General features: G+C 40.2%; 2 protein-coding genes and 1 long non-coding RNA gene across 36 annotated transcripts in view; 2 read left to right on the forward strand and 1 right to left on the reverse strand.

Moving 5' to 3' along the window:
* The window catches only part of LOC106996441 (myomegalin), a 219,802-nt gene that overhangs the window by 74,001 nt on the left and 121,862 nt on the right, over window positions 1–23,939 (reverse strand). For 25 of the 34 annotated variants that reach the window (XR_013398911.1, XR_013398909.1, XR_013398910.1 and 22 more), the window contains one exon: window positions 22,361–22,478. Coding sequence is in view for 28 of the 34 variants with exons in the window: in XM_028847190.2 (XP_028703023.2) it covers window positions 22,361–22,478 (118 nt within the window). In the remaining 6 variants the exon portion in view is untranslated. Of the gene's footprint in view, window positions 1–4,825; window positions 6,336–6,576; window positions 7,666–22,360; window positions 22,479–23,939 lie in introns of those variants that run through there. The other 9 variants (XM_077949466.1, XM_028847185.2, XM_077949388.1 and 6 more) reach the window with 2 other exon arrangements.
* LOC144338663 (uncharacterized) lies at window positions 6,066–12,630 on the forward strand. Its single transcript, XM_077989052.1, has 3 exons — window positions 6,066–6,141; window positions 6,199–6,727; window positions 12,415–12,630. The coding sequence occupies exons 1-3, from the start codon at window positions 6,066–6,068 to the stop codon at window positions 12,518–12,520; spliced, it is 711 nt and encodes a 236-aa protein (XP_077845178.1). The 3' UTR covers window positions 12,521–12,630.
* Window positions 7,812–10,551, forward strand: LOC114677576 (uncharacterized). Its single transcript, XR_013399338.1, has 2 exons — window positions 7,812–8,501; window positions 8,695–10,551. It is a non-coding gene; the product is annotated as an uncharacterized LOC114677576 (long non-coding RNA).

Genomic DNA, 23,939 nt, shown 5'->3' on the forward strand with positions numbered 1-23,939 from the left:
ACCCAAAATATCCAAATGTTATCATAAACATGTAAACAATATAAAATTATTGAGACACTTTACATGATTTTTCCTAAGTCTGAAATTCAAGGCATATTTTATACTCACAGCCCATCTCAATTTGGACTAGCCACATTTCAAGGGTTCAACAGCTCCTGAGACTAGTGGCTAGCTTACTGGATAGCCCAGGGCTAGAGCATAGTGGGCAAAGGGGATAGGGACACTCAATGAGGTGGAGAGGCAGGCAGGCACCAGGTCACATCCAGCTTCAGACAACGGGGTTAATGAACTGGATTTTGTTTTAACTGAAATGAGAATAGACCGCAGTTCTTTAACAGGTAATCACACATAAGTTTTGAAAAGATCACGCTGTGGTGAATGAATTATTGGGGAGCACCAATAGAAGCAGAGAGACCAGGTGGGAGGCTGCTGCGGTAGTGCAGGTGAAAGACTATAGTAGCTTGGGTTCTGGTGCTTAGTAAGGGAGGGGGAAATAAATGGATAGATATGGATATGTTTTGAAAGTATACCTAACAGGACTTGCTGGTGGACTGGATAGAGGGAGAGGGAAAAAAGCAGCAAGGATAACGACTTCTGGAAAAATTATTTGAGATATTTGTTGTTGGGGGTATAACAGGAAGCCTTCACCTGAGGCAACATGAACTATGTCACACCATGGGCAAAGTAACCACATTAATAGATATTGACAACGATTCTAACTAATAAATAAATTTACCATTTACTTAATGATAAAACCACCTTTATAAAATTTGGCTTCTTACTTCTTCAGTGTAAAACAACAATAACATCTACAGTAAGATATTTTGAAATTCAAACTACAACAGGCAGAATTAAAGAAAAGAGCTTCAAGTTTAACATGGCAAGGAAGGTGATCATATTTATTTACTTAAAACCAAACAATCTTAGAAACTTTATAAACTAACCATCTGATCCGATCCTATTTTACATACAAGGAAATGGAAACTTAGAGAAGTAATTAGTCCAAGGTTTCCTGGGAAATCAGGAAAAAGATCCAATTAAACTGAACTGGATTCCCACTCAGGTTGGGAATGTATCTCTCATTTCTATAAACCCATTGCCTACCATAATGCTGGGAATACTGCAGAGATCAAAAGTTTTTGTTTAATGAATGAATAAGAACAATAAAAACAAACGAAAACGGGCCTTCAGTGGCTCTCTTAGAAATACGACTGTATGTAACATATATTCGAAAAGCAACTTTAAAGCCAAAGAATGCCACACGAAAATACATGAATCTGAATCTCACATGAATCAATCTTGACATGAATAATCATAAGAAACCTCTTTTTCTATAAATAATGTACTCACCTAAAAGTTGGAAGATATTTGTTTCTTCTTTATTTGTAATAATTTACTATTTTACATCTCAGAAAAATGTCCTTGCAGATAACAGTTGCTGAAAGAGCACTTAGCAAGTACCACTAAGCCAACAACTTAATGAATTCTTGTGAAGTATCAAGTACATAAAACAGTCACTCCTACAATGATAGTGTAGCCCATGAAATAAGTAATACCTGATTTGGTAGAATCAGTGTTACTCTCTAGACACTCAGGTACTAAAATCATGTGGAAATGTTAATATATTTTAAATTAAGTCACTTCTCACTCAGAATTGGGACAAAGGCTTTCCAGTATCAGAAAAGAGAACTGCTTCCAGGTCTAGTGTTGCACAATATGAGACTTTTAGGCTAAGGGCAGTGTTTAGACCTTTTGTGTTGATAGCATTTTTCTTGGCACTTTCTAGTCCTCACAGTAGTGAGTTATAGATCTCAAACTGCTATAATTGTCAATCCTATTGTTAATACTAGGAGACAGACAAGAATCATCGACTACCATCAAATTAAAGGCCTAATCTTTTACCAGCATCTAATGCCAACATCTTCCAAAGGGCCTGATCCACTTCCTATAACTAAAATATGAGTGCGATAAATTTACCATAGTCACAAAGGAGCAGACCTTGGCATTGCAAGGTTTAAAACAAAGATCTCCTGTTCTTTGACTTTAGATAGAAAGGGAAATTGCACATGGGCCAGAGCTCATTGCTGTTTACTAAGGGACCACACCCCTCCCATCATAGCTTTTCTAGTTCAGGGCCAGACAATAAAGAAGGGAATTACCAGCTAGAATAAGGCTTCAAACCTTTCTTTAGCTATCTGAATAGCTTTAGGTTGTCATACATAAATTCTGTAGAAGGGAAATAAATTACTTTGTGTAATATCAGAATATCAGTAAGCAGAACTACACTGTTAGTTTTCTTTAATAAATAAGAAAGGAACAAAGAAAAAGAGGGAAAGAAGGAAAGAAAAAAAGAAAGATGAAAAGCAATCAGGAGGAATTCTGATGTCAATATTTAATAGTGCATACAGTATGGTAAGTGGAAGATTAAACAAAGGAATCCAAATGACCTTACAGAAAATCTTGCTGTTTAAGATAAAAGGTTTTCTCCATATTTGTGGCAGAACTGAACTAAAGGAAACATTTTTTTCTTTCATGGTTTCGTGTTTTCACAAGCTAAAAGGAGAACTACCAAAAAAAAAAAAAATTACATTGTTTCTATTCTTTCCACATTTGTTCAGAGAAATAGACAAAAACCAGTCTGCCATTGTCCTATCTAGCACTGGTTTTGTCATAAGGCTCTTAAGGAGCTTAAAAGTAACCGGATTTAAACAATAGATATGCTGCCCATTTTATTTACAAACAGGTTGGGCCCAATTCATCTATTTTCCCTGACATCTCAAATTATTAGAGAAAATGCTATAATAATTAAATGCCACATTTCTTGAAACTGAATGACATTTTCTCCCTCCCAATTTTTGTTTTTCTAGAAACAGTAAACAATGTAAGAATGTAAGTTAGGTCACAGCAGAAAGGTCATATGCTACTATTTTAAAGCTCTAATGTCCAAATTTAGTGAAGTAAAGGGACTTGACCTAAAGATACAGTTACCATAGTTTATATATGTTCATTCAGATGACAATTTTTTTCACGTAATCTCTAAAAAATCCCCCAAGCATCCTTAGGTTAGAGAAAGAGGGCTCCTGGTTTTAAAAAAGTACTTACTTAAATTTATATACTTCAGACAATGGGGTTTAATGTATAGAATTAGTGTCTTGCCTGAGAATGGTCAGAAACCTTTGTCTCTGCATGGGCTAAGTTAGTTAAAGAATGAACTTTCTTTCCATATCTCCAAATTGAGGGACTGCCTGAAGATGATCTTTAAAATTCTTCTCAACTCCAAAATCCGGTCACCAAAATAGAGTATTTTATTTAAATATGGAGAAAAAAGACCTTGTTTTGGCTGTTATTTTCTCAGTCTTTATGTAATGTTCTACAATATTGGCCATATTTGGTGGCGGGTTGGGGAGACGAGTTTATTTCCCATTCATCCTGGCCCAACTAATTTTAGACCCTAATAAGAAAACACCATGTTTAATTTGTAACACCTATGTCTGGTCCAGAAATACTGTAAAGCCCAAATTCAGCTGAGGCTCCACTGAAAGGAAAAGCAAAAGAAAAGAAGTACATACATTTTATACAAATGAAAACGCACTGACTTTTTACCTTTCATGACACTTTCATCTCTGCTGTTTCTCATCTATGCTGCTACTCATAATTTTGTGTAAATTTAAAAACTTTTCTCCTGTTTTCTGCTTAGGTTCTTATTGTGAAAGAAAGTATACATACCACAGAACTACTTTCCAAAAGTTTCATGTGACCATCAACAATGTTACTTATCAAGCTCTAAATTTCTGGAATGATGTTGACCAGTAGCAGGCTTTCTAAAAATGCCTTCTAGATCACATCTACCTTTGTGACAGTATCGCTAAATAAGTTGTATCAAGAGGAACATGCCAGTATGTTTCACAAAGTTAACTGAACCTAGCATTTACTGTTGCTATAGAAACAAACTACCATAGCTGATTTTAAAAGGTTGGTATAGAATCAATTGGGCAGACATGAATGGTTCAAATTAAGCAACTGCCATCCTCTAGTCATTAAGAATTCAAGACTATAATGAATGAAACTCTCCTCTGATCCAATAATGGGTTAATCCTTTCTTAATATCAAATATCTTCCAGTAGAACTCAGCAGAGTTCTGGCTGTGAACAGTTTATGCCTTAACGTTTTGAGTGACAATACTGTACTTGAATACTTGAATTCCTGTCTCTTTTATGAATGAGTCATCACTAATCCTCAAATGAACTATTCATTATAATAAATATTGTCCAGATGTTATAATACTTTACTGGTGGATTAATAGGTTTCCCCCAAACCTTTTACCTTATGCTCTAATCATTTACAGGCATTTTGCGGATGAAAGCTTCAATGCTCTGGGAAGAACTAACTAGAGAACTAACTGCCTTACAGAAAGCCATTGGGAGGAAACGTCTATAAATCTGAAAACAAGAACAAATTTTAAAAGTTGTTAAAAAAAAAAAAAAAAAAAGGAGATAAGAGGAAAAGTTCTAGTGCCAGAAATGAGATTAAATGTCTTCTTTTTACAGGATAAAAGTGAAGTGGGAATCTTTACCTTTTTGTTTTAAAAGGTATACAATTTTGATAATGGGAAGGCCAACAGATTTTACAAAGACTGTGAAAAGCAAATTATCTGAGTACGAATCACGTTTACTAAATGAGACACAGAAAAGGTGCAGCAAAAATGGGCTCATGACTAATTTTCTCAAGTCTAGAATATTACTAACCTCCACCTAGACCGAAATCATGTGAAGCCAGAGGCCAGCTAGCTATAATCAGAAAGGCACTGTGTAGCCGTTTTGTATACCTGGACCCGGAGCGGCAAATAATCTTCACAGAGATCATCCCACAGCTCCTGCAGGTCTGAAAGCTCCAAGGGGTAACTCACAGGTGTCTTGTAAAGGGGTTTCAAAGACCTGTTAAGGAACCCGGAACTAACTCCATCTGTCATGCTATGGCCAGGCTTGGCTCCAGGTGGGCTGGATTTCACTGGAATCGGAAGCCTGCTCCCTCGGGGGCTCTGGATGGGCTTATAATCAAGACCTTTAATCATGCTAAGAGCTAACTCCAGCTTGTGATTACACCCATGCGGCGGAGCCTGATCATCTGAACAACAGTCACACTTTCCAAGTTCCTTTGCACTTCTCTCAGTCTCCTCATCTTTCTGTTGTGGAGGGCTAGCGTGGACGCTTGCATCCAAAGATTCCACAGAGGAACCCGGCGTCTCTTCCTCCATGCTTTCTCCATCTGGGGGTACCTTTGTGCTTGCTAAGTCGGGTGGCCCAACCTCAGACAACGCTGGTTCTTCAGTGCAAATGCTGGTCGACCACCTGCTAGAAGGGCCACAGGAGATACTTCTGGCCACCTTTCGAGGTACCTTACAAATGGCTTCATAGTCAGAATCAGCAACCCGCAAAGCTGCACAACCACGGCATCTCCTGGGTCGGTTTCCAGGGCCTTCCGAACCATGGCAACTGTGTGGCTCCTGGATCTGATCCTCATTCTCCACCCAGCACTCAAACCCTGAATAGGCGAAGTCCTCCTGGAGCAGTGCAGAGTATCTCGCATCAGGTAAGACAGACATGTCAACCGTCCCATTCCCCGCCTTGACCTCCGGGCCAGAGTCATCGTTATTCTTCCGATACATACTGGCAATGCAGAACTTGAGGCGATCTTTCTCCAGTAGCAGCTTTTGCAAGCGCTCAATAGAAAGAGCTTCGATCCGGGCAATAACCGTGTCGAATCGATAGATTCGATCAAGCATGAAAGCACACTTGCTGCAAGCGAACTCGGCTTTGCCATCGCGGGGGACATCCTTGCCCAGGACGTGCGAAAGCAGAACCTGGAGGTTCAGCTTGGACGCTGTGTGGAAGATCCAGCGCCGCTGGTTTCCACACAGCTCTCGGGCACAGATCCTGCAAATCTCCTTCATCTTCCCTCCTAGCGGGTGCCAAGCTTCCTGAGGCGGCGGCGGCGGCGGCTACTGGATGACCACTCAATGGCTCTTCGCCGCGCTCTGTCTCCCGCCTCAGTGGTCTCCAGTCAGCATGGCACAGCCCAGTGGGGTCCTCACTCTGCAGGGGTGCACCCCTACCCCGTGCGCCGGCTCCGGGTACCACAGCCGTCAGCCCCGCCCCTTGGGCAGGGGGCGGGCGTGGAAACGTCTAAGAGGATGCTGAGTGACAGAGGCGCAGGCCGCGCTCCGACCCTGCCATGTCTCTCCCCAGCTGTCTCTCCCGCCAGCCGCCGCGTCCTCAACGTCCTACCCTTTTAACAGACTGGGCTCCCGGAGCAGCAGCGGCCGGCCGCGCAGACTCAAAGGCTCGGGGATTGAGGATCAGATTTCAAGATGGCGCCAGCGGCTCCACGTCTGCGGCTTCCACAAGGCTCCTCTGGGAGCTGTAGTCCGCTCAGCGGGCTCCCGGCTCTGCGCATGCGGGGTGGCCAGCACGCCCCTCGCCCCCACTCCGGTTGCGCACCTGGCTCACTGGGAGTGCAGAGCAGAAAGCACTACTGGCGCGGACCACAGCCAGCCGCTTTTATCTGCTAAGAGCTCACCTGAAAGGCGCACCAGTGCCCTCAAGGATCCTCCCGCCTCTGCAGGATGTCCCGAGGCTCCTCCTCGCGGGGAGGAGAAGGCCGAATCCCCTCCCCCTGGATCCTCGGACAGTGCCACGTCCTCCGGCTGCCAGCCGGGCAGCGCCGCTAGGTACCGCTGCGCGCCGCCGCCGCCTCCAGCCAGCAGCCCCACCTCTCCCGGCCTCGCCCCGCCTGGGTTCTAAGGCCCTGAGACTGCGAGGCGGGCGGGGGAAGGCTTGGTAACGGAGGGGCGGGTGGGGCGGGGCCGTGCAACCCTTACCTCGACTCTGAACCGGAATGTCCAGAAAAGAGTAGAGGACTGTTTCTTCCTTGATGTGGGTGGGGGAGGGTTAGCACCCTTGGGGGACTTTGCCCTACTTTCGGTAAAAAAGAGCACTGAGCAGTCACCTGAGAAAGCGTCCTGCAAATACAATGTGAATCTGGTTAACCAAGATCTTGAAGATAGTAGAAGGGAAATGTGCTTTTTCAAGGATGCAGCCAGCCGCGAGTAGATTACCGCCACTGAAGTCTCTCCCTCAGGTAGAGGGCATTCATTATTTTAGGGCAGGGGAGGGTAGACAAACACTAGCGCAAAAGACGGAGCTCCTTTCGGCAAGAGCTGGAGTGTCTGGGAATGCAGCTCGCGCCAGAAAGGACTGGGAACTTCGCTGACTTCGGTGAGAACCCTGTCTTACTCAGCACTGTACAGTGGTAGGTCCTCCACCCTTGGGTCTAAAACTTGGATTGCACACAAAGAGGAGGGAAGCTAGAGCCCTGACTAGGTGGGATGCAGGTACCTCCGGCCATTTTTTTTTTTTGAGTGCAGTGGCGCGATCTCGGCTCACTGCAACCTTCGCCTCCCGGGCTCACGCCATTCTCCTGCCTCAGCCTCCCGAGCAGCTGGGACTACAGGCGCCCGCCACCACGCCCGGCTAATTTTTCATATTTTTTTAGTAGAGACGGGGTTTCACCGTGTTAGCTAGGATGGTCTTGATCTTCTGAGCTCCTGATCCGCCCGCCTGGGCCTCCCGAAGTGCTGGGATTACAGGCTTAAGCCACCGCGCCCTCCGGCCATTTTTAATAAAGAATTCTCTTCCTGACTTGAGAGGCATTCAGACACGGAACAAGAGGAACAACCGCAGCAATCACTTGCAGTCCCCTAGAGCAGGCCATTTCTCAGTTCTAATCATGTTAATTTTTTTTTTTTTTTTTTTACTAACTTGACCTTGTAAGCTAAGGCCAGCAACGTCTAAGTTTTTCTGAACCTCGTCCCCAGGACAGAGCCCATCCTCCTAAACCTGAAGACATCCAAATGCCATCTATGAGAGTTCATAATAAGCCCCCCAAACTTCATATTGAAGACCAAATGAGATAATTTTGAGGAAATGCTTTAACCATGTTTAGCTCATTAAATAATGGCTATTATTATTTTAATATGAATTGGAATATTTTAAGTCACTTTAAAACATTATGGGGCTCTGCCTACATAAGATTGTATTGTTCTCTTAATCACCAAAGCAAAATCTTGTAGCTCTATTGTAAGAGAGAAAGACAGTACTTAGAGCTTTGGCCTTAGTAGGCGATATGATTTGAATATATGGCCCCACCAAATCTCATGTTGAATTGTAATCCCCAGTGTTGGAGGTGGGGCCTGGTGGGAGGTGTTTGGGTCAGGGGGGCAGATCCCTTATGGGTTTGTGCTACCCTTGCAATAGTGAGTGAGTTTTTCTGAGATCTGGTCATTTAAAAGTGTGTGGTGCCTCCACCACCCCATCTTGCTCCTGCTCTGGCCACGTGACTTGTTTGCCGCCGGTTCACCTTCCACCATGATTGTAACCTTCCTCAAGCCTCCCCAGAAGCCAAGCAGATACCAGCACCATGCTTCCTATAAAGCCGGCAGAACTGTGAGCCAATTAAACCTCTTTTCTTGATACATTACCTGGTCTCAAGTATTTATAGCAATGCAAGAATGGCCTAATATCATAGGCTGTAGAATTTTGCATATGTAATTTCATCTACTGTGTGTATTCTGACTCAAAAACCAAGAATATAAAAGGGTTTCCAGTAAAACTACAGCTGCATTTTGCCTGCCTCTAGGTATGTGAGCTTCAAAGTTGGAAGAAATTAAGCAACGTGCTTTGGAATCTATGGTGATCTATAGAAAGGCAAAGAGTTTCTGGACTTACCCTGACTGATGGAAAGACAGACTGCCTGCCAGGACACTACCTTGCCGTACCCAGTCTTAAGTGTAATCCAGATCTTGTTTTTTACTGTCAATGCAAGCCACAAATGTGAATGAAACAAAGTGCTCTTCAAGAGCAAACCCTGAATTATACTTTGGGTTATTCTCTGTTCTTCAAAAGGATTTTGCATCTAACTGATAGTCTCCAAATTTTAATGACAGTATATAGATAGCTTGGTGTAGTCATACAGGTCAATACAAATGGTGAAAAGGCAATTTGCCATTGAAGAATATGTTTGCTATAAGTAAAGATCAATATACTGAGAAAACTATACATATCTAGACTTCCAAAAACAGATGGGAATAAACCACTCAGCAATCAGAAAATGTGAAGATGGCAGTCTGTTCACTTCCAGAGAAAATAGTTCAAAAATGTATCTCAAAGTCGATATAAGCTGTTGTACTAGAATTAGTCCCTATATGAGCATTTGGTATTATGAAATAAGGTGTTCCCAACGAAAAGATCACTGGTATATAGAAAATAAAAATTTAAAAATAAAACTTAGGAAAATTATGTGATAATAAATTTTGCACTTCTTGGTCCTTATCATTATTATCTTGTGGTCAAGAGTTTGCAGTTGAACTGGTTACCTGTGGTGGGGCTATGCAAGGACATTTACTTTTTATTCTATATACTGTGTATCATTTGAATTTTGGACAATGAATGTTTATTCAGGTATTTTAGATTTTATTTAATTTAGAAAATATTTTATAGTTAAAATAAGGGCTGCCAATTTAACACACTAATATAGGGTCTAAGTGGTAAAACTTGAACCTAAAATAAGAATTTTTATACTGAATATGATGATATATAATGTAAGAAGATAACTTATATAATAACAAAAGTTCAAAGGGGATCCACAAGTTATTAGTAATGGTTATGTCTAGAGAGTGGAATTATGGATATTTATTTTCTTTTTTCCTTATTTTCTATAATTTTTTACATTATTACATATTTTACATAACTTACAGTAAGTACTTAACTGCTTTTGTGACAAGAAAAAAATATAATTGTTACTAAGAAAAAAGGTAGATGAAACACATTTTAGTGTATTCATACAATACAATACAGTACTAGCCAGCAATGAAAAAGAATGAACTCAGATACATGCAACATGGATACACCTCAAAAACATCTTAAGTGAAACAAGCCCTATGCAAATGAGTACATCCTGTGTGATTCCATTTATTTGAAGTCTGACAACAGGTCTACGGCCGTACTACCCTGAATGTATCTGATCTCATCTGAAGTCTAAGCAACAGACTATAGAAAAAACAGATCTATAGTGATATAAGTCAGGAAGTGGTTGAACGGTGAGAGACAGGGTGAGAAGTGATTGAAAAGGGGCACAAAGAAATCTTCTGAGGTGATGAAGCTGTTCTGTATCTAGTTTTGGATGAAGGTAACATAGGTGTGTAGAGTTGTTGAAGCTCATTGAATGGGGCACTTAGATCTGTAGATTGTATACATATTAGTATATTTCAATTAAAAAGATTAAAAGGAGTAAATAAGTTAAAACTATGTATTGCCCCAAAAATTTTAATTTGAGGGATTTCTTTGGTGGAAAGTCACCCTACTTTAAGAACAGTTTTGAAAATTAGGAAAATACTATAAAATATAGCCCAGAAGAAATTCTGTAAAAGACCCAATTGCAAATTAAAAACTTAAGCCTATCCATATGAGCTTTTTTTTTTTTTTTTTTGAGACGGAGCCTCACTCTGTCATCCAGGCTGGAGTGCAGTGGCGCAATCTCGGCTTACTGCAACCTCTGCCTCTGCCTCCCGGGTTCCACTGCGCCCCACCTTAGGATAATATTTTATATGCATGTGTGCACCAAACACTTATGATTGAAGCAAGGCATGTTGTTAAGGTGAGACTTAGGGCTTCTGTAATGATTTAGTATAAAATTATTACTTCTAAAACTTAGTGAAGGCACATAAAAAATTTGAGAATAAGCTTCATATTGTGATTAAACAAATTATTAATTTTATATATCAACAGTTCACCCTGAACATTGATGGATAAATACATTTATAAGCACTTCTTTGCTTTATGGCCTAGGTTAAGTCACTTATATCTGGCTTTTAATTTCCTAATCTACAATGAAATATGTTGAATTTAAACGGCAGTTTTCAAACTTAAGCATGCATCAGAATCACCTGGAGGGCTTGTTAACATAAATTATTGGGACCTACCCCCTTGAGTTCCTGACACAATAAGGTCTGCGGTGGGGCTCAAGAATTTGCATTCCTGACAAGTTCCCAGATCATGTTGATGCTGCTATCTGGGAACCATACTTGGAAAACCACTGAAGGACAACTATCCTAAGCTGTATGAGACAAAAGATCAGAACTTCTGCAGATAGAAAAGCACATCAATGAAGAACTACTTACAAAATCTATGTTGAATTTAGAGAACTGTATCCGCATTTGGAACAAGATTTATAAATATTACTGTGGTGTGGGGTCTTTCGCACTATCTCTGTTTTGACCTCTAAATGTTGCAGTCACCATAGTCACTTTTGCACCCTCTGTGTGGCAACTGGGTGGTAGTGTTCTAAGACCTACTTCTGGGCTGAGAGGGAGTTTCCAAAAGAATTGGAGAGGTGGAAAATCCCCATGTCCCAAACCAGTTGTATTAGGTTTCACTGCCCTATTTATGACATTGGAAATAACTATTCTAATTACTAAAAAACTGTGCACCAAAAGAAAAACATGATTCTGGTAGAGAAACTAAGGCAGATGAGAAAATGCAAGAATGTCAAAGTAAAGCCAGTTAGGCTTTGTGGTAACACACAGGCAGGTGTGTGATTTCCCTGTGCTCTTTGAAACCTTTAAGAAGTCAGAAACAATCATGCTTTCCATTAATTAACAACACAGCATTTTGAAATGCTTGTTTTAAAGCCAGGAGATTTCCAGTTCATCTGCAGATTACAGTAGTATGCTTCTCAGCAAAATCCATCTAATAGTAAACATTAGAGTCTTTCAGGTTATTAAATACCCATAGGTTGTTAAGTAAATTTTAAAGTATTTGTTAATCAATGAGCAAGAATGCAAACATACCTTTTTTTCTCTTTTCAGTGAGCTTTCAGTTTAGTTAAAAGGGAGAAAAGGTGCACGCTACAGTTAGAACAATTGACTGGTAAACTAAACGGTACTGAGTTCAATTTAGTGTGAGTACAGAAAAAGTTGAGGTTAGTATGGGCTGGTATAGTTGAAGGGACAAGAGTGGCACTTGAGATGGGTGTTAGGATGAAGGAGGCCAAGGAAGGGACTCCAGCAAAATAAAATAGCTTCATTAAAAGCCACGGAACTTGGGTTAAACGCAGTGCTAGCCTGTAGGTAAAGGGAGATGTTGGGGATTTTTGAATGACCAGGTTCATCCACACATACATCTAATCCTCTATAGTTGTTCATTCAAAGAACATGTATCAAGAGCCAACTGTAAGCCAGACACTATGCTATGGAGTGCCTCCGCAACTAGAATTTGGTTAATGTTTTGACAAAGGCAAAAGAACTTGGACTTAATGTTATGGACTTAAGCAGAGAATGACATGATGAAAACCTTTTTTTAGGAAGATTACCCAGGCAACAGGATGGATTACACTTTCAAGGAGAACTTTGGGATGGCTACAGGAAGATCTGCTAAAAAGACCCTACAGTTATTCATGTGTGAGGTAATAAAGGTCTGGCATAGAAATGGAAAGAAAGTGGTAAATATGAGAATCACCTTGAAGAAATGAACAGCAGGACTTGATGGTGTATATGCAGACAGGACAAAAGAAAAGAAAGGGTTTAAGATGGAGATAATGGTTTGGAGTCTGGAAGACTGGTAGAAAGTAGCATAAATAAACAAATGTAGGAGTTGGAGCATCTGTTTGCAAAAAAATAACACTTATTTGGGACATGCTGAGGTGACTGAGACAACTAAGTGGAATACTAAGTGGAGCAGTTGCACAGTCAAAGCACAGGTGGGAGGGGGAAGTTTCAAGAATGACAGGGATGGTTAACATTGTCAAAATCTAGAGAGAAATTAACAGGACAGATAAGGTGAGGCATAACATTTCCTAATATGACTGGGTGCAATGGGTAGACTTGTAAACCAAGTGGATTTGAAAACATCAGAGTAGACATTTACTTCCCAGAATCCTTCCCTGTCAAGCCAAAAGCTAACTTATTTTCTGTCCTTTTTCTGAACATCTCTAGCATGTGTATCTTGCTTCACATTTTCACTGCACTTTCCATTTCAGGTTCTTGAAACCTGATACCTGAATTGTATCACACAGCCTTAGAAGCTTACCACTATAATTATCGTGCACGTTATTTGCAGAACATTCACAGTAAAGATCCATCATTGTGCACTACCTGTAGGTTGACATTTCGTTATCTCTACAAAAAGATCCTAACCTACTTCCCTTCCAGCTTCATCTCGTACTTCTTCCCTAGGCAGATGGTGAGAGGGTAAATGTTTGGATATAAATTTGTTTTTTTACCTGTGTAATGTATCTCTGCCTCCCTCTTTTCTTTTCTTTTTTTTTTTTTTTTGTGAGACGGAGTTTCACTCTTGTTGCCCAGGCTGGAGTACAATGGCGCGATCTCGACTCACCGCAACCTCCACCTCCCGGGTTTAAGCGATTCTTCTGCCTCAGCCTTCCTGAGTAGCTGGGATTACAGGCATGCACCACCACACCCAGTTAATTTTGTATTTTTAGTAGAGACAGGGTTTCTCCATGTTGGTCAGGCTGGTCTTGAACTCCAGACCTCAGATGATCTGCCCACCTCAGCCTCCCAAAGTGCTGGGATTACAGGCGTGAGCCACCGCGCCTGGCCCTCTCCTTCCCTCTTTTCTAATCTGATGATCAAGCCCTTAGCATTTCCTTGACTCTGGAATTTTTGCAGAGCAAAGAGCAGAGGATGTTTGAAGCCAAGTGCATTTCTAGACTTTTATGAAATTTTAAGCCCATTGAGAAGATTGAGCCAGATGTCCCATTGGTGAAGAGAGGAGAGAGAAAAGTTTTTGAAGTCAACGAAGAGGAGAGAGTGACATTTCACCCAGATGGAAAGAAACTGGAGGTCAAAGAGTAACAAGTACCCACCTCCATTCCATATCAGTGCCCTGGAGAAGCAGCAGGACCTCAGAGAGGGAAGTAATGGGGTGACTTGGAAAGGCTGCACTTTTCAGCAGGGGATTCTGGCTCCATAAAAGGTTCAATATAACAAGCTTCTAGGGTTGGCAAAACCCTGCTTACTGAGGCAGGGATGCTTTAGTGGGAGATCGATGATCAGAGTAGTCTCGTTGGTGCTTTGGCACCTGGTGAAACCTACGGACCTTTAACTAGCTGAGAAAGCAGGGATAGGAGGAAATACCAAACGCATGAAATTGGATTTCTCACCATCCTGACTCAGACAGGGACTTTAAATTGATGACTGCCTTAGATTTATGAACTAAGAGTCATACACTGTGTACCTTTTGTTCATTGGTGCTCAGTCCTAGACCCTTTTCACCTCTCTGTTCTCTTCTGGTGTCATCTCATCCTTTCCCATCTTTATACTGGTGGCTTCCAATTTATATTTTTATTGTAGAATTCTCCTCTGAGTGCCACTCTCAAATACCGGGTTACCTATTTGATATCTACATGTGGATGTGTCATAGGCATCTCAAAATTACCGTAGGAAAGACTGATCTCCTGATTGTTGTCTTCCCCTTGTTTAAAGTGCCTCCCTTTCCTCCTAGTACTTTATATGAGGAGTCAGAAAACTATGGACTGTGGACCAAATCCAGCTCCCACCTGTTTTTGCAAATAGAGTTTTGTTGGAACACAGCCATGTTCATTCGTATGTGTTGTGTATGGCTGTTTTTATGCAACGATGGCAGAAACTTTACAGCCTGCACAGCTTATTTACTATCTGGCCCTATACAGAAAAAGTCTACCAATCCCTGCTCTTTGCTTTCTTCAATGTACTTATCACAATTTGAAGTTATGTATTTGTTTGATTATTTGGTTATTTATCTGTCTCCTTCATTAGAAGGTAATTCTCTAGTACCTAACAGCACCATTGCCTAGTCATGGAAAGCACTCAATAGTCATTGACTAGAATGTATGAATGAGAAAATGAACTATTATATACTAAGATTTTATTTTGGTTTTTTGCCTTAGCACAAAATTTTCATCCTTCCTTACCCTCTAATGACTTCGTATCTTTCTTGTTGTTGTTGTTTTGTTTCGAGATGGAGTCTTGCTCTGTTGCCCAGGCTGGAGTGCAGTGGCACTATCTTGGCTCACTACAACCTCCACCTCCCAGGTTCAAGCAATTCTCCTGCCTCAGCCTCCCGAGTAGCTGGGATTACAGGCACGCATCACCACACCTGGCTAATTTTTGTATTCTTAGTAGAGGCAGGGTTTCACCATGTTGGCCAGGCTGGTCTCAAACTCTTGACCTCATGATCCACCCACCTTGACCTCCCAAAGTGCTGGGATTACAGGTGTGAGCCACTATGCCTGGCCCTAATGACTTCATATCTTAAGTAATAGAGTTCCAAAATAATGAGTCCCCTCAACTTCTTTGCCCTCTACTCTATCCTCCTTTCAGATTAATCTTTCTAAAGCAGAGTTCAGATATCACTCTCCTTCAAAGAAACCTGGAGACCCAATGACTTGCCCATTAATCATAAACTTCTTTACCTGCCTCTTAAAGTTCTCTGAATCTGGCTCCACTCCATTTTTCTGTCCCCCTATATTCTATTCCTGCTACTATTTCTCTACCCTGAACTTCCCTACCTCTATACTTCATACACTTGGAATATTCTATCACTACCACCTCCACCTGTCACAATCCTATCCACCCGTCAAGTATTTCCTTCAACCTGCCTTTCTAATTACCACCAAAAGACATCTTTGTCTTCTTCCATCTTCCAAAATACTTTTTGTACATACAGTAATTTGTATGTCATTTCTCCATCCTGCCTTCTCCCCATTAACTGGTAAGCTACTTAAGAAAAGGAACCACAGCTTTCTCATCTTGGTTATCTGCTATGGTTTGAATGTTTGTATCCCCCTCCAAATTCATATGTTGAAATCTTAACCCCCAGCATAATGGTATTAGGAGGTGGGGGCTTTGGGAGAAATTAGTGTCCTTATAAAAAAGAGACCTCAGAGAGTTAGCTAGTCCCTTCCACCATGTGAAGACACAACAGGAAATCCATAAACCAGAAAGTGGGCCCTCACCAGACACTGAAAATACCAGTGCCCTGATCTTGGACTTACCAGCCACCAGAACTGTGAGAAATGAATTTCTATTGTTTATAAGCCACTCGGTCTGTGGTATTTTGTTATAGCAGCGTGAGTGGACTAAGACTGCTTCTGAAGTATTTGGAACAGTATCTTTCTAGATCTCAATAAATAATCATTGAATGAATGAATAAAGCAATGCCTTTCATTTTCATCTCTACTTAGTAAAATCCTACTCATTCCTCAGAGACCAAAATCTTTGCTTCTGAACCCCGTCCATGATGATTTTTCCTTTCTGTACTGCCTTGTATTTTTTTCATCAGTGACTTTCTCCTATTGTAATCTCTAGAAGGCAGAGACTAAATCCTATACATTTTTGTGTTCTTCCTTCACCTAACAGTACGTCGTGCATTACAAGTGCTCAATAAATATTTTTCATTAAGTTGTAAAACAGCTGCCTATTTTTCCACTTCCTTTGCTGCTCAAAAGGATTAGAGTAATGATTGTTTTAGCTGATAAGGCCTGCTTCGGAGACACATTATTAATGAAGGTTGTCTGGGAGACAATAATGTTGAACGGAGATTTGTAAATGAGTCTCCAGCTTCAACATTCATCAGCGAAAGAAGGCGATACTGAAAAGCTACTCTAAAAAAATCTCCTTATATGAAGTTGTCCAGAGCTGCCTGAGCTACTAATCCCTGCAAGGTTTTCAGTCTCTGCCTTGAGCATTTAGAGCACATTCTTGCCTTAACCTCCAAGCAGATCTCTCCATGGTAACACAGGAATGTTTGCTATTTTAGGAAATATGCCTCACTGCATGCAGTACTATTTACATTAAGTTCCAAACAAGGCATAAATGCAACAGCTTGACTGTGCTAATTTGTGTGAGTGGGAAGGTCTCACTTACTTAATGTGGGCCTCTCCCTAATTGTGTTATCCTGTTTCATTTTATAAGCCAACCACAGTGAGATTACATGTTAATAAATTTTGCTTATCTTATATTGAAGGAGAAATGCAGAGAGAGAGAAAAAAGGCAACAAACAAAACAAGAATTCCTCCAGACCTCCCTTTGCAAGGGCATCATTTTTTCTGCCTTCACACCCTCCAGGTCTGGTTTCATTTAAAACCTTCATTGAGATGAAGCTTCTAACATTCTGTAGAAGGAAATAATATCAATAACTGAAACAATTGCTAGCTTTTCTCTGCAATTTTGTAGATACCTTTACTGAGGAAGAGAAAAATGCTTTGTAAACTTTATTAGATTTTCTGACTCCCTAGTGAAAAAGATGTGGACAAGATGTCACAGCCTCACATCAAAAAGCTCCTCAACACTCTGATCACACATACTATTGATCTGAATGGACATCAAGAAGGATTGGAAGGAAATATGGAATGATGTCAATCAATGGCATGTCTAGTTAGTGGTACTTTTTTTGTTTTGTGAGAATTATAGATGTTCATAAATATTGTACAAGTGCGCTCCCACTAAAGTGAATGTTGTAGAATGTTTTGGTAGAATGGAAAAGGAAAACAGCTAAAAAGACTGTAAGATCAATTAAATAATCTTTATCAAAAGTGTCTGTCTTATTTGAGGGAATGAAGACTCTGAATGAACTTCCTGTACTCAGATATTATAATGAGTATATTATACTCATTATACTCCAGACTTTCATACTCGGATCACGTGAGAAATAGTTATCTATGGGATGTGGGGTCAATGAGTGTTCTTCACCTGGACAATTCAGACCTAGAAGTGCAAGATCTGTGAGCTCTTCTTTCTTCTAGGGCCCAGCTGTTTGTGGTATTCTCAATTGTGAAGTGTAGGTGGAATTAAAGGACATGAATAAGTCTTTAGAACTCAAGCTCCTCCATCCTCCAGCTGAATCAGTGAGGGATTCCAGGGATGGCTTCACTGGAGTTGAGGAGATTCTTTAGCCTCTGAAGAATAGGCCCAGAGCTTAGAAATCGAACTTTTGCCTTCCACATTGTAAGGGTCTTTCTTCTGTGGTGACAGTTGGCATGGCAGACAAGGTTTGAGTAGAATACAGTGGAACTCTAACTGTTACAGCGGAAGTATACTGTTAGCAGACAAGGATAACACCCACAACATAGACTCCAAGAGTCACAAATACCAAGGTTCATCATACATTACCTGTGCAGAGGGGAGAGACAAAGTGCTTTGTAATTGGTTTTATAATATTCTTTCCCCCAACCAATTCAAAGAACAGACTTGACAAAGCAGTTCATAGCTGTGTCAGATTATGATTTGCTCTCTCAACAGGTGACATCAATTATCTGCTCTTCAAACAATCCTCAGTCTCCACGACAACTAGGATTGCCTTTCTAAATGCAAATCATATACTTTTATTCCCCTTGCTTTTTTTTTTCTGGTGCCTACAACATGAAGCCCTTAGCTCAACATTTATGGTACTTTCCAGCTATGTATTTTATAATTCTCCAATACTTATTTTTGGTAACATCGATTACTCCCAATTCCATTTCCTTAGTTGTGTTCCACATCACTGTATATATTGCTCCATTTCCTATTTTCTACCTGGTGTATCCAGTTTTTAAGGCTCAACAGAAGGGTGACCTCCAGGTGAGTTCCTCCTTGGAGTTAATCCCTTTCAGCTGTGGGTTCCTTTAGCACCATGCGTGTATTTCCATCTCCTCATTTATCACACTGTATTTTAGTTCATTGTTTACATACCAATCTTTCATCGGACTATAACCTTTGGAAGGCTAGGACTCCCTAAAGTAGTGGTACTCACGGAGCAACTGTCTCATCTTATAGAGAGCATTTTGAAAATTTATGGGGGTGTTTCTTGTTTTTGATGTTGTCACAATGATAAGTGAGGCAAGGGATGTTACAGGACAAAGTATTGTCCCAAATTCCAAATGACTTTTGGAATTTGAGTGTTCCATTGGTTGATGATAAAACTGTTTACAATCATCTGAACCTAGAACTTAATTCTTCTGTATATAGGAGCACGATGTTAATTTACACTAAATTTTTCCAGGAATTAAACTACTATGTAAATTGAGGGAAGACACTACCAGTCCTTGGGCCCAATTTTTTTTTTTTCCCCGTAAGACGTAGACCCAAAGGGAGAAACAAGGAAATATGCTATGGGAGACTTTCTATTCTCCACACTCGAGAGGACCAACTATCAGAGGCCTCCTGTGGCAGAGGTTTCCAACCTGGGTATTCCAGCACAGTGTACCTCAGCATGGTCCACCATTGTGCAAAGCTGCTGATCCCCTCATCTCTCAGGGTGGCGCATGGGTCCTGAGGGGGCCATGAGCAATTGCCTCAAACTGTGAGCAGCCATGGTCACTTATTTCAGAATACCATAGATGTACACATTTCCTATGAAAATGAATTTTCTATGAAAAAGGGTAGGAAACACTGTCTTATAGAACAAACAGCACAATGTATCAGGTTTCTAAATGTACAATGTATTGGGTAATAACAATAACAATAAATTTTTATTAGGCAATGTTAAAAAAGCATATCAATTTAGTACAGTTTATGTGATTTGATGCATTTCTTCTGCCCAATGGTCATGCAATATTATCCCCTGGATGCTGTACTTATTCTTGTTCTAAGCATCCTTTTAGAATAGAATATAAATTATTTAGTCTCTTTGAAATTATAACCTTTTGGTTCTTTAAGTCTTCTGAAAACTGGTACCAAACCAATTCCTTAATTAGCATGGAAAATACTGAACTAAATATATTGATTTCAGTGCTTACCAAAGATGATGAAAATATGTATATGTACAAAATATTTTAGTATTTATGTGCCTGTAAATAAAAAAGGAGCAATAAAAGTGATTTCATTTCAGAAGGTGAACATTTTGAAAGAAATAATACTTGTGTAAATTCTGAACTAAAATAGAATGAAATAAAATTCTGAAATAAGATAAAAATAGAATGTTAGCATTATAGGAAACTATAGAGATTAGTTGAGGTAATCTTCCCATTTTATGTATATGGAAGCTGAGAAATGACATATTCATAGTCATACAGCTAACAAATAATCAGGATGGAAATTCAATTCTTATTCTCAGTTAAGCTTTTTTAAATTAAATGTATTATGAAATATTTTCGGCCAGGTATGGTGGCTCATGCCTGTAATCCCAGCACTTTGGGAGGCCAAGATGGACGGATCGCATGGTCAGGAGATCGAGACCAACCTGGCTAACACAGTGAAACCCCGTCTCTACTAAAAATAACAAAAAATCAGCTGGGTGTGGTGGTGGGTGCCTGTAGTCCCAGCTACTTGGGAGGCTAAGGCAGGAGAATGGCGTGAACCTGGGAGGCAGAGTTTGCAGTGAACCGAGATCGCACCACTGCACTCCAACCTGGGCAACAGAGCGAGACTCTGTCTCAAAAAAAAAAAAAAAAAGAAGAAATATTTTCAAGAGTCCCTTAAGAAAATTTCCATATATTTCAACATGTATCTTGCAAAAAGCCTATGAACTTCAATTTGTATTCATACTTGTAAAATTATGTGCACATACATCATTTCTTGAGTTTGTTAACCAGAGCTTTCCAACCAAAATGAAGCTGCAGTCTAAGAAGTTTGTAATTGTGGCCAAGATAGTGATTTTTTTTCTGCCCTCATAGCGGCCTAAGCACCCAAATTGGCCACCTCCAAGTAAGAAGCTTCATCCGTTTACCTCCATACCTTACAAATATTACCATTTGCTATATGTGCCATGAAATGGAAAGGTTGGGAAGCAATGGTTTAAACTAATTCCTATCATTGCTCTTTTATCTTGACCCCAACCTTTCCATATGTGAACCAATAAAGTAAACCACCCACATTTTGTCTTATCAGTAGTCTAAGACCAGTGCAAGAATATAAGGATACCAGGTAATTGCTTATGTTGTTTGGGTGCAGGTATATTCTAAAGTTCTTTTAGAAAATATCGTTTTAATAAATTAAAAGTTGAATGGAGGAGAGGAGTTCCCTTTGAGGTAACTTCCCAGAAAATCAATGCAATTATTTTTACCACAGTGAGTTCTTTTTTTCAATATTAAAACCACATTATGGCCAGGTGCGGTGGCTCACGCCTGTAATACCAGCACTTCGGGAGGCCGAGGCGGGCAGATCACCTGGGATCAGGAGTGCAAGACCAGCCTGGCCAGCATGGTGAAACCCCATCTCTACTAAAAATACAAATATTAGCTGGGTGTGGTAGCATGCGCCTGTAATCCCAGCTACTCAGGAGGCTGAGGCAGAAGAATCTCTTGAACCTGGGAGGCAGAGGTTGCAGTGAGCTGAGATCATGCCACTGCACTCCAGCCTGGGCAACAGAGTGAGACTCCGTCTCAAAAAAAAAAAAAAAAAAAAATTTGGAGGCAAATTTCTATCTTTGTCTGATAAAATTGTACAGAAATAGTAATCACCATTTCATCTAGTACCCAGCACATTTTCAAGGATCTGCAAGGTTCACACTCTAATATATACAAACAGAGAATATGCCTAGCTCATAGATGATTAGTAACTGTTTATTTGAACCCATAGTTTGTACACTTCAGCACAGTATTTTACAACTTAACCCTCAAAACCTAAATAACCTAAAACATTGTATGTTCTATATAATTATAAATCACTTGATGCGGCTGGCAAATTCTAAGGTAGTCCCTATAATTCTCACCCACTGGCCATCACATCTTTGTGTAATCCTCACCCCTTGAAGATGGGCAAAACCTGTAACTTCTAACCACTATGGTAAAGGTGATGGAATGTCACTGCATAGTTATGCTATGTTATATGGAAAAAGTAAAGAGGTCATATAGATGTAATTAAGGTTTCTAATCAGTTGATTTTAAGTTAACGAAAAGGGAGACTATGCTGGTGGGCCTGAACTAATGAGCCCCTTAAAAGAGGGTCTAGAAGTGAGAAAAGTAACAGACTCTTTCTGCTGCTGGCTATGAAGAAGGAAGCTGCCATAACTTCTACAGCCACACAGCAGTAAATCCTTCCAACCTGAAGGAGCTTAGAAGTCGATCCTCCCCTAGGTGTGCCTCCAGATGAGAAAAGAGCCCTGTCTACACCTTGATTTCACACTTATGAGACTCCAAACAGAGATCCCAGCTAAGCCATATCTGGACTCTTGACTCACAGAAACTGTGAGATAACAAAAATAAGGTGTTTTAAACTGCTAAGTTTGCAGTAATCTGTTACAAAGCAATAGATAACAAATACACGTAGATATTAAAAAGTAGGGCTTATGAAAGCATGCAGCGAGTGCCTCTGGATGTACTGACCAAGCCTTACCTGCACTTCCATGCTAGTTGGCTCCTCCAACAGATGTAGCAGTTGTTGTTTCTCCCGAGATAGCTGTTCTACAAGCCTCTCCTGGGCAGCCAGGCTCTGATTCAGTTCTTCGATTCTCCTGAAGCAAAGGAGAAGTAAGGACAATAATTATGATCATGATACTATTATTACCGTATTTTTTCACCTCATTCCAAAGATAGCATGGTCTAGTACAGCAGGTTTTTACCCTTTTGGATCATTGAACATTTTGATACATTTCTTTAGAAAACCATGTATTTTCTGCCCAGCCCCCAAATACATACACAAACAACTTTTTGCTTACATTTTCACCAGGTTCATGGACTTCCTGAAGTTTATTCATAGATCTTTAGACCGTAGGTATTTAACTCTTGGAATAAGGGCCTAGAATTTTTTGGTGGTGGTGGTAGTGGCTGTTCCATTCAAGAAACGGTTTTTGGATAACTATTTTGTGTACTCAATGCACTCTACCAAGTACTGGAAATATGAAGTTGGAAAAGAAACAATCTCTGTTTTGCAAAAATTTAAATTCCACCAGCACATGTTTGCTAGTGATTTGGAGAGTGAGAAGACACACAGCTACAGTCATGTGCCATATCCTGTTTCTGTCAACATTATGTCATCATACTGCATATATCCTATCACCTAGTAAAGTCCTAGCTGCAGTAACATCATAGTGCAATGTATTTCCCACTTGTTTGTGGTGTTGTTGGTGTAAGCAAACCTACTGCACTGGCAGTTGTATAAAAACATAACATAAGTATAGTATGTAATACTTGATAATAAATGTTACTGGTTTATGTATTTACTATACTATACTTTTACTGTTGTTTTAGAGTGTACTCTTTCTACTTATTAAACAACATAACTGTAAAGTAGCCTCAGTCAGGTCCTTCAGGAGCTATTCCAGAAGAAGGTGTTGTTATCATAGGAGATGACAGCTCCATGTGTGTTATTGTCCCTGAAGATCTTCCAGGAGACAAGATGTAAAGGTGGAAGACAGTGGTGATGATCCTGACACTGTGTAGACCTAGGCTTATGTGTATGTTTGTGTCTTAGTTTTTAACAAAAAAGTTTAAAAAGTAAAAAAAAAAAAAATTAAAAATTAAAAACAGAATAAACCTTTTCTAGAATAAGGATATAAGGAAAATATTTTTGTATGACTATAAAATGTGTTTCAGGCCTTCATGTTCATTCACTTCACTACTCACTCACCCAGAGCATGTTCCAGTCCTGCAAGTTCCATTTATGGTCAGTGCCCTAAACAGGTGTACTATTTGTTATGTTTTATACAGTATTTTTACCGTATCTTTTCTATGTTTAGATGCACAAATGGTTACCATTGTGTTACAATTGCCAATTGTACTGAATTGTATTCAGTACAGTAATATGCTGTACAGGTTTGTAGCCCAGAAGCCATAGGCTATACCATATAGCCTAGGTGTGCAGTAGCCTATCCCATCAAGGTTTGTGTAAGTATGCTCTGTGATGGCCACACAATGAAGAATGAAATTCCCTAAAGATACATTTCTCAGAACATATCCCTGTAGTTTGTGATGCG

The sequence above is a fragment of the Macaca mulatta genome, chromosome 1, assembly GCF_049350105.2.
Source record: "Macaca mulatta isolate MMU2019108-1 chromosome 1, T2T-MMU8v2.0, whole genome shotgun sequence".
Classification (NCBI taxonomy): domain Eukaryota; kingdom Metazoa; phylum Chordata; class Mammalia; order Primates; family Cercopithecidae; genus Macaca; species Macaca mulatta.